At 40.3% G+C, this 16253-nt stretch overlaps 1 protein-coding gene across 1 annotated transcript; it reads right to left on the bottom strand.

Annotated features, from left to right (window-relative positions):
- Positions 1–11903: 11903 nt before the first annotated feature.
- LOC126009348 (U6 snRNA-associated Sm-like protein LSm5) lies at positions 11904–12282 on the bottom strand. The gene is made up of 2 exons (XM_049773767.1): positions 12141–12282; positions 11904–12103 (listed from the first exon to the last, which is right to left on the bottom strand). The coding sequence occupies exons 1-2, from the start codon at positions 12280–12282 to the stop codon at positions 11970–11972; spliced, it is 276 nt and encodes a 91-aa protein (XP_049629724.1). The 3' UTR covers positions 11904–11969.
- Between the last annotated feature and the right edge of the window lie 3971 nt (positions 12283–16253).

The raw sequence follows: 16253 nt of genomic DNA, 5'->3' as shown, positions 1-16253 counted from the left end.
GCAGTGAGAGGAAAGAGAAAATACCTTAGAAAGAAAAGGAGAAGAGAAAGGGGAAAAAGTAAAGAGAGGAATAGAATTAAAAAAAAAAAAAAGTATTGAGAAGAGAGGGGAGAATAGCAAGGGAATGCTGGTTCGGTTGAATGTGTTCGAAGAATAGAGCCTGTAGTTTAAGTCTGTACATCACAGGCACTGCTTCGGTGGTCTGACTGGTCACTTGCTTCAATTCCTAAAAGAAGGAATAACCTAGAGATAAAGTATATGTTAGAGAGTTTTCTCGTGGCCCTCTCGTAGTGCATGCTATGTATGGTATCTCGTGTGGTATCCCGAGTTGCCATCTTAGTTTGTCCGCCCTTTGTATCCAAGGGCGCCTGTGGACAGAAAAGCTGAGAGGTTATTTAAAATATAGTAAGATAAAGGCATTAAAACATAGTGCTATGGTATGCTGCCATTGCAGTCGTGATTTCCCTTGGTGTTCTATACTTGTGTTCCTGTATACGAACTCTAAGGGATTATTGTGGGCCTTTGTTTTGGAAGTCTGATTACTTACCTGTTCTCTTAATGCTGTTGTTTCTGTTGTTGCTGCTTTCTTTGTGGTATAATGTGTTGTCAAGTGTTTGTGTTGCTCCTTTTTCATGAATTTTGGATACTGCTCCCACGTAAATGTTGAGTATTACAGTGTTCGAAGTTTCTACCCTGTTAAACCCTGTTATTTGATTGTTAGGTATTAGTTGTGTTTAAACTATATGTTCTAGGTGTTTCAGAATAGTGCCACCATTCTGTGTTTATCTTTTGTCTTCTGACTTACTTCGTTTAACATAACATGATCTAAGTCCATCCATGTTGCTGCAAAGTCTGTGATTGTATCGTTTCTGACTGCCATGTAATATTCCATTGTGTATATGTACCACATCTTAATGATCCATTCATCTGTTGTTGGACATCGAGGTTGGTTCCACGATTTGGCTATTATACTGAGTGCTGCAATAAATAGTGGGGTGCATACGTATTTTGGAATGAATGCCCTTCCATCTTGGGGGTATATGCCTAGGAGAGCAATTGCTGGGTCAAATGGCAGCTCAATTCTGAGTTCTTTGAGCACTCTCCAGACTTTTCTCCATAGATGTTGGACTAGGGGGCATTCCCACCAGCAGTGAATGAGAGTTCCTTTCATACCGCATCCCCGCCAACAAAGGTTGTTTCCATTATTTTTGATGTGAGCCATCCTCACTGGTGTAAGGTGGTATCTCATTGTTGTCTTGATTTGGATCTCCCTGATGATGAGTGAAGGTGAGCATGTTTTCATGTGTTTGTTGGCCATCCTTCTGTCTTCCTCAGAGAAGTGTCTATTCATTTCATCTCCCCATTTTTTTATGGCTTTATTTGGTTTTGAGGGTCTCAGCTTTCTGAGTGCTTTGTATGTTCTAGATATCAGGCCTTTATCTGATATGTCGAGTGAAAAGATTTTTTCCCATTCTGTTAGCTGTCTTCTTGCGTTAAGTAGGGTTTGTTTTGCCATGCAGAAGCTTTTTAGTTTGATGTAGTCCCATTTGTTTATATTACATGCTAAAGTTCTTGCCATTGGTGCTCCATTCTCAAAGACCTTTTTGATATATAGGTCTTCGAGTGTTCTGCCTATTTTATTCTCGATAAACTTTATAGATTCGGGTCTGATTTCAAGGTCTTTGATCCATTTTGAGTTGACTTTTGTATAAGGGGTGAGATATGGGTCGATTTTCACTTTCTTACATGTGGTTTTCCAGTTGTACCAACACCATTTGTTGAATAGGCTTTCTTTGTTCCATTTCAGATTCTTGCCTCTTTTATCAAATATTAGTTGGCTGTATATCTGGGGGTTTATGTCAGGGAATTCTGTTCTGACCCACTGGTCTGAGGTCCTGTCTCTGTTCCAGTACCATGCTGTTTTAATTACTATGGCTTTATAGTATAGTTTCAAGTTAGGTAAGGAGATGCCTCCCAGCTTCTTGTTTTTCAATATGTGTTTGGCTATCCTGGGTCTTTTGTGGTTCCAGATGAATTTTGTGATTGATTGTTCTATTTCTTTAAAGAATTGTGTCTGGATTTGGATAGGGATTGCATTAAATCTATATAAAAGTTTGGGTAAGATAGTCATTTTGACTATGTTAATTCTACCTATCCATGAGCATGGGATGTTCTTCCATTTCTTTAGATCGTCTTCAATTTCTTTCTGAAGTGTTTTGAAGTTTTCCTGGTATAGGTCTTTCACTTCTCTTGTAAGGTTGATTCCTAGATACTTGATATTTTTTGATACTATCTTGAATGGAATTGTATTTTTAATCTCTCTCTCCTCAACTTCATTGTTTGTATATAGAAACGCTACTGTCTTTTGTGTATTTACTTTGTATCCAGCCACTTTGCTGTATTGGTTGATTGTTTCTAGGAGTTTTACTGTGGACTCTTTAGGGTTTTTGATGTAGATCATCATATCGTCGGCAAATAGAGATAGCTTGTGTTCCTCTTTCCCTACTTGAATTCCTTTGATTCCCTTCTCTTTTCGGATTGCTATTGCTAGGACTTCTAAAGTTATATTGAATAAGAGTGGAGAGAGTGGACAGCCTTGTCTAGTTCCTGACCTTAGTGGGAATGCTTCTAGTTTCTCGCCGTTAAGTATAATGTTGGCTATAGGCTTTTCATATATAGCTGTAACTATCTTGAGGAAGGTTCCTTCTAATCCTATTTTGCTGAGTGTCTTTAGCATGAAAGGATGTTGGATTTTGTCAAACGCCTTCTCTGCGTCAATTGATATGATCATGTGGTTTTGGTCTTTCATGTTGTTGATGTGATATATCATATTGATTGATTTGCGTATGTTGAACCAACCTTGCATTCCTGGTATGAATCCCACTTGGTCGTGATGAATGATCTTTTTGATGAAGTGTTGGATTCGGTTTGCTAAGATTTTGTTGAGAATTTTTGCATCTATGTTCATTAGTGAGATTGGTCTGTAGTTTTCTTTCTTAGTGGTGTCTTTGCCTTCTTTGGGAATGAGTGTGATATTAGCCTCATAAAAGGAGTTGGGGAGGATTCCTGTTTTTTCTATGGTTTGGAAAAGCCTATGGAAAAGTGGTAGTAAGTCTTCTTGAAATGTTTGATAGAATTCACCTGTAAATCCATCTGGGCCTGGGCTTTTGTTCTTAGGGAGTTTTTTAATTACATCTTCAATTTCCTCTGAGGTGATTGGACTGTTTAGACTTTCTAGATCTTCCTTTTCCAGCTTTGGAAGAGGGTGTTTGTCCAAGAATCTGTCGATTTCTACTGGGTTCTCTAGCCTAGTTGAGTATAGTTGTTCATAATATGATCTCATGATATGTTGTATTTCATGGGGTTCTGTTGTAATCTCACCCCTTTCATGTGTGATCCTACTGATTTGGGTGTTTTCCCTCTTTTTTTTGGTGAGTTTTGCCAATGGTTTGTCTATCTTGTTTATTTTTTCGAAAAACCAACTCCTGGTCTCATTGATTTTTTGTATTGTTTTCTTAGTTTCGATGTTGTTTATTTCTGCTCTGGTTTTTATTATTTCTTGCCTTCTGGTTGTGGTTGGATTTCTCTGTTGCTGTTGCTCCAATTCTTTGAGGTGATCTTTTAAACTGTTGGTTTTGTTATTTTCCTGTTTCTTGACATAGGCCTGTATTGCTATGAGTTTCCCCCTAATTACTGCTTTTGCTGTGTCCCATAAATTTTGACATGTTGTCTCTTCATTGTCATTTGTCTCAAGGAATCTTTTTATTTCTTCCTTGAGTTGTTCTTTGATCCAGGTGTTGTTGAGCAGCATGTTATTTAATCTCCAGGTATTAGTTTTTCTCCATTGCTTCTTCTTGATATCAATTTTAACCTCTGTTGCATAGTGATCTGAAAGGGTACTTCTAATGATCCTTACCTTTGTGGTCTTATATAGGTTGGCTTTGTATCCCAAGACATGGTCTATTCTGGAGAAGGTTCCATGTGGGCTTGAGAAGAATGTGTATTCTGCTTTCTGGGGATGGAGGGCTCTATATAAGTCTATCAGCCCTAAATCTTCTAATTTTTCATTTAGAGCTCTTATTTCTTTGCTATTTTTCTGTTTGGTGGATCTGTCCAGTGGTGATAGTGGAGTATTCAGGTCCCCTACTATTATCACATTTCCCTTCATGTGTTTCTCCAGGTTTGCCAGTAGTTGCCTCACATATTTTGCTGACTCTAGATTAGGTGCGTATATATTGACCAGGGTTAGTGTTTCTTGATCTAATGTTCCCCTGATCAGTAAGTAGTGACCCTCTTTGTCTCTGATCACTTTCTTGAGGTTGAATACAATTTGATCTGATATAAGAATTGCTGTCCCTGCTCTTTTTTGTTTTCCATTGGCCTGGATGATTACTTTCCATCCTTTTATTCTAAGCCTGTGCTTATCCTGTAACTGTAGGTGTGTTTCTTGTAGACAGCAGAAGTCCGGTTTATTTTTCCTAACCCAGTTCTCTACTATGTGTCTTTTGATTGGAGAGTTTAGTCCGTTTACATTTAGGGAAATTATTGATAGAGAGGACTGTTGTGCAGTTGTATTGTGTGGGGTGGTTGTTGTTACAATCGGGGGTTTGGATTGTGTAATTCGTCTCTGAGTAAATCGCTTAGTATCGGCTTAGTTTGCACAAATAGTTCAAGTTCGTTCATATTTGAGAATGTTTTTAGTCTGCCCTCCCATATGAATGATAGTTTTGCTGGGTATTGGACCCTGGGTTGGAAATTTCTTTCATTCAGTCGTTTAAATATGTCATTCCACTGTCTTCTTGCTTGAATTATTTCAAATGGGAGATCTGGTTTGATTCTTATGTCTTTTCCTTTGTACTTGAGGTTTTTTTTCTCCCTTATTGCTTTCAGGAGTTCCTCTTTCTCTTTGTTTTTTGCCATTTGGATTATTATGTGTCTTGGTGTGGGTTTATTAGGGTCTATTTTATTAGGGACTCTCTTGACTTCCTGGATTTGTCCTGAATTGTCTTTCCAGAGGGTGGGAAAGTTCTCTGTTATTATCTCCCTGACTACCTGTTCTTCCCCCTTCCCTATTTCCTCCCCTTCTGGTATACCTACAATTCTTAGATTGTTTCTTTTGTCTTTATTCATTAGATATTGGACTTTTCCTTCCAGTGCTTTGCCTTTTATTTCTTTGTTGGTTTCTTGATCATTTTTTGATTGCAGTTTTCCTTCGAGTTCTTCGATGTGCTTCTCCAACTCTGTGTTTCTGCTTGTAAGGCTTGTTACTTTGTCTTTTAAATCCTTCACTTCTTTTTGTATGGAATCTCTCATGTTCTTTGACATTTCTTCTTTAATTTGGCTGATTCTTTCATCCATGGCTTTCTTATACTCGGTTGCTAGGGTTTCTTTCATCTGTTTTAGTAATTCTTGCATTTCCTTCCTCATGACCGCTTTTAGGTCTTCTTCCCATGGATCTGTGCGTTTTGGTGGACTTGGAAATTTAATAGGGTTTGTCATGTTGTCTCCAGATATTAGGGATTTCCTTGATTTACGCATAATTCTTTGTATTTAATGGTGTGTTTTGGAGTGCTGTGGCTTCTAATTTCGGCCTGCTTTGGTCCCCTTCCTGAAGGTGATTCTAGAGGATGCTGTTGGGTGGGCTTGTTGAACCTGGCTCTTTCTCCTCCCCTTTGCTACCTAGAGTTCGGCCCTCCTGCAGTGGGTATTATTGCTTTTCTACTCCTTATTTCTGTCGGCGGTGCAGTTCCACTCCTGGCCACACTGGTTGCTGGCGCTATTGAGCCTAGCTCCCAATCCCCCCTCCTTTCTCTGGGAGTCAATGGAGCTCTGCCCCCTCCAAGTTTCCCTTGAAGGAGTTCCCTCAGTCCGACCCTTCAGGCTCTGCCCTCGCCCTTGGGGAGTCCCTGGTCCACTCCAGGGTCCAGGGGGGTGGACTGCTCTAGGTCACCTGCGAGTCCAGAAGGGTGGCCCTATCTCCCCCCGTCTATTTGGGTTGCTCAAGTTGCCGTTCCAGGTGCCCACCTGGGGGAAGGGACTTACCCAAATCACTCTCGCAGGCGCTCGTGGTCCCTGGGGGATGTGCTGGGCTAGGCTCCCGCGTGAAGCAGCAGGGACTCACCCAGGCCTCCCAGGCCGGCGTCTGGGGTCTCCGGGGGATGTGGTGGGCTAGGCGCCCGCGTGAAGGAGCAGGGACCCGCACAGGCCTCCCGGGCCGGCGTCTGGGGTCTCCGGGGGATGTGGCGGGCTAGGCGCCCGTGTGAAAGGGCAAGGACCCGCGCAGGCCTCCCGGGCCGGCGTCTGGAGTCTCCGCGGGATGTGGCGGGCTAGGCGCCCTTGTAAAGGAGCAGGGACCCGCGCAGGCCTCCCGGGCCGGCGTCTGGGGTCTCCGGGGGATGTGGCGGGCTAGGCGCCCGTGTGAAAGGGCAAGGACCCTCGCAGGCCTCTCGGGCCGGCGTCTGGGGTCTCCGCGGGATGTGGCGGGCTAGGCGCCCGTGTGAAAGGGCAAGGACCCGCGCAGGCCTCTCGGGCCGGCGTCTGGGGTCTCCACGGGATGTGGCGGGCTAGGCGCCCGTGTGAAAGGGCAAGGACCCGCGCAGGCCTCCCGGGCCGGCGTCTGGAGTCTCCGCGGGATGTGGCGGGCTAGGCGCCCTTGTAAAGGAGCAGGGACCCGCGCAGGCCTTTCGGGCCGGCGTCTGGGGTCTCCACGGGATGTGGCGGGCTAGGCGCCCGTGTAAAGGACAGGGACCCGCGCAGGCCTTTCGGGCCGGCGTCTGGGGTCTCCGGGGGATGTGCCCAGCTAGGCTCCCGCGTGAGGCAGGAGGGACTCACCCAGGCCTCCCGGGCCGGCGTCTCTCTTCACATGTTTTGCATGTGGGAGACCCAGGTTTGTTCCCTCAAAGCAGCCCCTGAGCACTGCTAAGTGTGGACTTAACACCTAAATCACCACCAAAAAGAGAAAAATCTTTCTTTTAATAAGTGTTTCTTATGCACATACAAACAAGGTTATTTTAAACAATTTAGGAGTTAGAAGCATCAACCTCTGTACCACAGAAAATTTGTGTATAAATTTAACACTCTTTTTTTCTCTAATTATTATGTATAGTGTGCTACAGTCTCCATAGTGGGACTAATTTCAGGAGCCCTTTGGATATTTAATTCTAAGATGTTCAAGACTCTTGTAGTTAGCCCTATCTTATTTGGCCACAGGTTCTGTATCTGCAGGAAAAAAAGCTGAAATTTACCATTGAATGCAGTCTTCACTGTAGAGGTATGAAGAGAAAATAAATCTGTGTACAAGTGAACCTGCACAAAGTTCAAGCCCCTTAAAATGTATTTTACTGACAGGTCATTTGCCTTGCATATAGCTGATCAGTCACAATTCCTGACATCACATAGGGCCCCTGAGCACTACCAGGAGTGATCCCTGAGCACAGTTCAGGGGGTGATGCCTGAGTGTAGAGTCAAGAATAATTCCAGAGAACAGCCAGGTGTGACTCCAGAAACAAAAACAAAACAAAACAAGCAATTGGATATTTGATTTCTCTCTTCCCCTCACTCATAATATGTTACAGCTACAGTTCTAAGCAGAATGAGAAAAAATAAGAATAATCAAATCAAAGGGTAGTAGTTTATAGGTAAATGGGAAAAGTTTTTTTTTCCTACTGTGGCCTCAAAATTAAGTAGTTATTTATTCTGTTATTGAATCTAGTTCTAGTTCATGATTAATATAGTCATCTGAGTAATAACAAAAATGCTTCTGTCCAATATTTAAATTTCTGATATTTATCCTGAAGAACTAAAAGGATAAATATAGAGTGGTAAAATCAACATAGCAGAATATAACATAACACTGCTTATAAAGTATTATGAGCCAAAAATAAGTAATTGCATAAGAGCACTTTAATTTTTGTTAATAATGAAATGTTTTCCATGATGAAAAACCAGCATATGAAGAACCCTAAATCAGATGAGATAAATTTCTTTTAAAATTCTATAATTCGATGTTTGGAGAGATAGTATAGCCAGGAGGTTTCTTGTCTTCATGTGGCTGACCTGGGTTTAATCTTTCGCTTCCTGTATGGACTCCCAAGCATTGCCAGGATTGATATTTAAAAGCAGAGTCATGATTAACCCTCGAGTATTGCTGGGTGTGGCTTAAGAACAAACAAAAATATCTGTAACTTCCTTATTACCATTTCACGGACAGTTCTCAAAATATATACCACCTCCTGCCTTGGTTAGTGCTGGCATGTCACAGCCTCTACATATGTTGGAGGGAGTGTTTTGCTAGTTGTTGAAAATTCTCTTAGGGAAAAATAAAAGCAAAGAATAATTTGGCTAAACAGTTATTTTACCGCATAAAGCTCTGTCACTCTGAGCCCATGGTAGATATTGATGGTGTTGAAATGATTTTTATTCTCTTTGTTACTTTAGTTAGTATTAATTTTAAAAATGTCCAGTGAAATGTACATATTTATATATTAACTTTTCTGGTCAGTTAGAGACAAGAATTTGCAGACTTTGAGAGTGATGGGAAAATAGCCCATAACAAAATGAGTCAGAGGGATAAGGATAGATATAGAATGATCACATCATCTGTGGACTATAGAGAAAAAGATAGTGTTGTATTAATATCCAGAAACATTAGAAGTGAGGGCCAGTCCATGGTAGGAAGCTTGCCACAAAGAGTCACAAAAGCAGGCAGGGGGAGAGTAGGAAGGAGACTTGGGACATTGGCGAGAGAGAGAGAGAGAGAGAGAGAGAGAGAGAGAGAGAGAGAGAGAGAGAGAGAGAGAGAGATAAAATGGCTGTCACAAAAGCAGGCAGTGGGAGAGTAGTAGGAAGGAAACTGGGGACATTGGTGGCAGGAATTATGAACTGATGAAGGTTTTGCCCATTGTATGACTGAAACTCAATCATGAACTCATGTGATTCAATTAATTTTTTTCTTTTTTGGTTTTTGGGTCGCATCTGGCTGCGCTCAGGGGTTACTCCTGTCTCTAAGCTCTGGCAGGCAAGGGGGACTATATGTGATGCAGGGATTTGAACTACCGTCCTTCTGCATGCAAGGCAAACGCTTTACCTCCATGCTATCTCTCTGGCCCCTAAATAATTTATTTATAAAAAGTAAAATATCGGGGCTGTAGCAATTGCTCATCGGTAGGGCGTTGCCTTGCACGCGGCTGACCCAGGACGTACCTCGGTTTCACCTTCGGGGTCTCATATGGTCACCAAGCAGGAGCGATTTCTGAGCGCATAGCCAGGAGTAACCACTGAGCATCACTGGGTGGGTGTGGCCCCAAAACGGCAACAACAACAACAACAAACAAACAAAAACCATGGCACAGAGATTGAATAGCCTGTCATTTTTACCCCTAAATGCATCAACAATATAATATGACATTCCTTTTTGCATAGGCATTCTAAACTGGGGAATCTTATATATTGAAACAAGTTCTTATCTATTAGGGATAAGAACCCATACATTTCATAATACAAAGTGCCTTCTACCCTGAACATATGACATGGGGATTCGACTTAGACCTCATATGATCAAACATCGACAGTCCAGTTCTGAACCCCAGATCCCAACCTTAGAACTGGCAGTTTTCTGCAGCAGCAGAAGTAAACTCCTCCTGGAGGAGTTCCTGATACTGCTCTGGTACCAACTTGCCCAGGGTAGGTTCAGAAGACATCTTGTCAGGGCCTGAGCAATAGCATAGTGGTAGGGCGTTTACGTTGCATGCAGCCAACCGTGGACGGACCCCGGTTTGGTTCCCGGCATCCCATATGTTCCCCTGAGCCTGCCAGAAGCGATTTCTGAGCTCAGAGGCAGGAGTAACCCCTGAGCACCACCGGGTGTGACCCAAAAACAAACAAACAAACAAAAACTCTATGCTAGTCTTCATCCTAGGATCTGTATAAGAACCAAGATCTCCAATTACGGGCCCGGAGAGATAGCACAGCGGCGTTTGCCTTGCAAGCAGCCGATCCAGGACCAAAGGTGGTTGGTTCGAATCCTGGTGTCCCATATGGTCCCCCATGCCTGCCAGGAGCTATTTCTGAGCAGACAGCCAGAAGTAACCCCTGAGCACCACCGGGTGTGGCCCAAAAACCAAAAAAAAAAAAAAAAAAAAAAAAAGATCTCCAATTACAGAGGATTGACTTTGACAACCACAACTGAGCAGAACATTTCCTGGCACCATAAAGAAAGACCTTGGGGCTCGACAATGAACATGTCCGGAGCCTGTAGTTGGACTCGTAACAGTATGCTTCAACGGTGGAGATAACGGCATCTCTTAGGTCAAGGGAATTTCCTTTCTAATTTTCCCCAATACTTACTATGCCTATGGGGAAAAAAGGCAACAATAACAACAACAACAACAACAACAAACCCTTACCACCAGCCTCCCTGTTTTTCTTTTTTTTAAATTTATAACTTCTAGACAGGGGCCCCATCTGCTTTCTTTCTTTTTGTTGTTGTTATTTAGGATTTTCTTTTCACTTTTTTTTTGTTTTGTTTTGGTTTTTGGGTCACACCCGGCAGCGCTCAGGGGTTACTCCTGGCTCCAGACTCAGAAATTGCTCATGACAGGCTCGGGGTACCGCATGGGATGCTGGGATTCTAACCAATGACCTTCTGCATCAAAGGCTTACCTTACCTCCATGCTATCTCTCTGGCCCCTCGCTTTCTGTTTTTTTTTTTTTTAATAGAACCATAGAACATAAATCATCTTGTTCTGCATCATATTTCTGTCTTCCTAAAGATTGAAAAAAAAAAAAAAGGATGGTTTCAGGGGCAAAGCAGACTCATGAGCATTGAGTGGAAATTAAAAAATGACCAGACCTAAATACCCAACCCAAAGCCAAGGACAATAGAATCAACAGACCCAAACTACAAACAAGCTATACACCAAAGGAACCTGTTATACTAGCTAAGAGTGGAGGTTTGGGATGCATGCTGGAAACAGTGGTGGAGGGAGGTCATCACTGGTGGTGGGAATTGCCCTAATTCACTGTCACTATGTACCTTCCATATAACTGTGAAAGACTTGTAATTCAAAAATAAATTAATTAAAAAATTGGTTCACAGTAGATAGGGCATTTGCCTTGCATGTGGCTAACCTGAGTTCAATCTTCTGCATCCCGTATGTCCTCTGAGCCTTCAAGGAGCAATTTCTGAGCACAGAGCCAGGAATGACCACTGGGCTCTGCCGAATGTGGCCCAAAAACCAAAAAATAAGATTAAAAAAAAAAAAACTGAGACCAGAGCGATAGCACAGCTGGTAGGGCACATGCCTTGCCAATCCGAGTTCAATCCCTGGCATCTCTCATATGTCCCCTGAGCCTGCCATCAGTGATTTCTGAGAACAGAGTTAGAAGTAACCTCTGAGCACCAAACAATCAATCAATCAAACAAACAAACAAACAAAAAACTCAAATAAAAGACTGGAGAGAAGAGAAGATGGGGCACTTGCTTAGCATAAAACTGGCAGCTGGTGCCTTTGGTTGAATTACAGAACCAGGATCTCTTGTCACAGAACCAGGAATTTCTCCTGAAAATTTCAGGCATGGCCCATAAAAGCCTTCTCTACCTCTGAAAAGGAAAAGGAAAATTTGACACCTAAAATATCATTTTGACATTTAAGAGTAAATGAATGTCAGTGAATGAGACATTTATTCTTTTTTTTTTTTTAACCAAAACACCTTTATTTTATTCTACAAAGATTAAACAGTCCTTTTCTTCCCAATACAATCATGATTAATTTACAAAAATGGGCATTTACAATCCATTTTTAAAGCAGTTCCCTTTAACAGGAAATTTAGCTTCAGTGATCCAAACATTAAAATTTTTGTCTTTTTAATTTTTTTTAAAAAGCAAGTTTTGTTGACATAACAAAAAGAATCTAGAAAAGATGAAAAAATAAAATAACACCAGAATATTAACATAGATCAAGGAGATCCACTCAAACTTCAGGTCCTTCTCCTCCAGGAACTAGCATTGTTATGTTATTTCCATTTAGCAAAATCTGATCTAATTTAGTAATTCTTCTTCCTTCTGGTGTAATTTCAAATTCAGTGACATCTTCCAATACCATATCTGAAATTCTCAACCACCAACACTTTGAAAAGGATACTGACAAAGTCATCAAATCCTAGAAGTGTGCCAACGATTTCCTTATCACTCTTCATCACAATGTGAATTCTGGATCCTATACATTTGTCCACAAGCTCTAGAGGAAGCAACTGCGAAGGGTTGGTGGTAGCGCTAGCCGCCATGGCGACGCCGGAAGTGACCCGCGCGCCGGCGAGTCGTGATTTAAAAGAGCGCGCTTCCGAGACATTTATTCTTAAAATGCCAAGAAGAATGCTTTAAGACACATAAGGAAATTAATAACTATTAGGAGGAGATGTTTTAGATTGAATCTGCAAATAGATTGCTAATACTTTGAGGGTGGAGAAGGTTCAGGAAACTTGTATACTAAAACAGTGAATGTTAACATTATAGTGAGCATGTTAACAAAACTATAATTTCAAAAATGGCAATGAAAAAGCATATTGCCTAGCTATTTAAATAAAACAATAATGAAATATTGTGGTTAGAGACTTTAAAGAAGCTGTGGTAGTAAAGCCCCCTGGAGACAGGATGAAGCTATGGGTTTGACAGTCAGCTATATTTTGGCAATCTATTTAAACTGGCGAGGAGTCTCCATTTTTGAAATAATGATTAGAACCAAACACATAGGATTAAGAGTTAACAAAAATTTATCATAGAAAAAGAATGAATATACATAAAAACAGGTTACTGGTTTGTATTTTGTTCCATAGTTAGCACATAATAGTCATTTTGTAGAATAACTGCTCTTATTATTGTTATTATTGTTACTATTATTGTTTTGTTTTGTTTGTTTTTTGGGTCACACCCAGCAGCACTCAGGGGTTACTCCTGGCTCTACACTCAGAAATCGCTCCTGGCAGGCTTGGGGGACCATATGGGATGCCGAGATTCAAACCACTGTTCTTTCGTGTGGAAGGCAAACTCTCTACCTCCAAGCTATCTCTCCGGCCCCTGTTGTTGTTGTTGTTGTTGTTGTTGTTGTTGTTATTATTATTATTACTACGACATTATTCTTGTGTATGATGTGTAGCTGGCTTTTGACACAGAAGTGTGTGCCTGATGAGCCATAAACTTGATTTTTTTTTTTTAGGTAAATCCTCTATGAGTCAAGATCACCTAACTTCTATAATGAATTACTCCCAAACATCAGTGATGAAGCAACAGCAAAACTATAGTAATTGTCTCTATTCCAAAATGGATTGGTGGGGTATAGGTTGGTAGCAGAACCTAGATTTTCTTTTTTTTTTTTTTGGTTTTTGGGCCACATCCGTTTGACGCTCAGGGGTTACTCCTATGCACTCAGAAATCGCCCCTGGCTTGGGAGGACCATATGGGACACCGGGGGATCGAACCGCGGTCCGTCCTACGCTAGCGCTTGCGAGGTAGACACCTTACCTCTACTGCCACCTTCCTGGCCCCAGAACCTAGATTTTCAATGTCAGCTTAGTCTGTTTAATTTCAGCTCTATGGATAAAAAGAGAAATAAAGAGTATTTTTTGGGAGGGGAATTTGAGGATCAGATAAATTACTAATAGGTAAAGAATCTGGTTTTATGAGACTATCTTCAGATAGATGTATTCAATACTTTTGTCAGTTTATTATTAGTCTCAGAAAACTGAGATAAATGATTTGCTCACTTTAGCCAGAAACAAACCTACCTATCAGAGTGAAAAATTTGATGAACTTAATTTTATTTTCTCAAGATATGATTATATCAGAAACATTTTAATTAACAATACAAATGAACCTCAAATGCAAGCATGAACAATAGAAAAATATATCTAGCAATAGCTTATAAAACTACAAGACAAACCCTAACTAAAGAAAATCTTCAGAAATTCCAATTATTTGCCCATTTATTTTTAGATTCGGTCTTCTACATTCTTTCAGATTATAAATTATATCATCTTTCCCATTGTGACATATGTTCTTCATCTTAGGAATGAAATGCATAATGTTATTCCCTGTGGCACAGCTGTAAGTAAAGCAGAATAGAGTTCTATGCTTTCAGATATGCCTAACTGAAAACTAGAATTGAGGTAAGAAAACAAACGATGTGTGTGCTCAAGCCCTCTCTGATACTATAAATTGGTACTGCTATGCATTGACATAATTTCTGGTAGGCAGTATCCTTAAGACGCCATGACTGTTAATCTGATTGGCGAGAGTTCTTCTAGGAATCACAGTTCTAAACATGCAATTAATTTAGTTTACACCTTATTTTACACCTTTTTCTGCAAGCATTTTGAGTTATATTCACACCTGTTAGTAAACCTATGCCTACATATCTTTCTCTGCTTGCCCTTGTATTTATTTCATGTACACTTTTCTCACTCACTCTAATTTGGCTTCACACTTTTTTTAAAAAAATATTAGAGCTCATTAATTTTCCTTCCTTTATACTCTGCTTCTATCACTCTTTGTTTTTGGTACAGTGAACTAGCTTGCTCAGCCAAAAAGGAAAGCAAGCAGAAAGCAACATTTCTATTCAAAATCACTCTTAGGTATACGTACTCATAAAGAATAGTAAAGTGAAGAAAAGGAAGCTAATTTTGGCAGGACTGTCACTTATAAATCCTTATAACCCATTTGTTAAAAGTTTTAAATGAGCAAATTTATATTTTAACACTTTTTTCTTTTTATCACAGAAATATATACTTGCTTATCAGGTCCACATCTGTGCATACATATTCAAATTTAAATATGTCCAATTAAAAATAAATTAACTTTGAACTGATTCTCTGAAATTAATTTGTTTACTTCATTTTATTCAGGAAAATAGAAATTTTATTCTTGAATAAAAAATCCATTTTTTCAGTTCTTTATTAAGATATATTTAATTAGTCATGTGTGTTTTTTTTTTCTGGCAGAAAGGAGCTGATACAACTAAAATAATTTTATTTATTTTTTTAGAGAGGCAAAATTGGTTTTTATTTAAAGAAATACTTGCTGACATTCAAGAGGATACAAAGAAATGTATGCTCAAGACCTTCTCCAGAGTGGAGAAAGACTAACTAAAATTTTTTTTTTTTTTTTTTTTGGGGTCACACCTGGCGGTGCTCAGGGGTTACTTCTGGCTGTCTGCTCAGAAATAGCTCCTGGCAGGCACGGGGGACCATATGGGACACCGGGATTCGAACCAACCACCTTAGGTCCTGGATCGGCTGCTTGCAAGGCAAACACTGCTGTGCTATTTCTCCGGGCCCAGACTAACTAAAATTTTAAGTAAAGATAGTATGACATGAAAATGAGCTCATGGGGAAACAAAATAAAACATATTTCTAAATTTTTTGTTTAGTTTTTTTGATTTTGAGTTTGAGTCACCCTAGGGGATGCTCAGGGATCTCTCCTGGTGGTACTCAGAGGACTTTATGAAGTGTCAGAGATGGAACCTAGGTTGGCTGTATGAAAGATAAGATTCCTATTTTCTGTACTATTTCTCCAGTCCCATATTTTAAAATTAAAAACATTAAAAAATTAAAAACATTGGCTTTTGTTTCTAAATCATACATGGCAGTGATTGGTGGTTACTATGCTTGGAAATCTAATCTAAGTCTTTTGCAGACAAAGAAGGTACTTCAACTCAATAAACTGTTTCAAAAGCCCATAAATTTAGAAATATTTCTAAGCCAAATGCTAAAATGTGATTACCAGGGACATTTCTTTTTGTTGTTATTGTTGTTGTTGATTTTTGGGAGGGCACACTCGGTGATGCTCAGGGGTTACTCCTGCCTATGTGCTCAGAAGTCGTTCCTGGCTTGAGGGGACCATATAGGACACCAGGGATCGAACCGAGGTCCATCCTGGGTCAGCCACATGCAAGGCAAGCGCCCTACCGCTATGCTACCGCTCTGACCCTTACCAGGGACATTTCTTAAATATTTGTTTCCCAACATACATATAGGAAAATTCAAGAATATATGTTTAGGATTCTAGTAATTTTTAAAGGATAATTTTTAAGGATTTATGCTAAGGATTTTACTATTCAAACACACTGAGAAATGCACAGCAGAAACAAGGACAAATTAGATACATTATTTGCTGTTTGTTTTGGTTGTACAGTATTAGATTTTCTGTCAACATCCAAAAGTAGAAATATATTTGACAATATATTGTTATATAAAACAGATTA

This window comes from Suncus etruscus, chromosome 5 (assembly GCF_024139225.1).
Source record: "Suncus etruscus isolate mSunEtr1 chromosome 5, mSunEtr1.pri.cur, whole genome shotgun sequence".
NCBI classification, from domain to species: domain Eukaryota; kingdom Metazoa; phylum Chordata; class Mammalia; order Eulipotyphla; family Soricidae; genus Suncus; species Suncus etruscus.
This window is presented reverse-complemented; position numbering and strand designations above follow the sequence as displayed.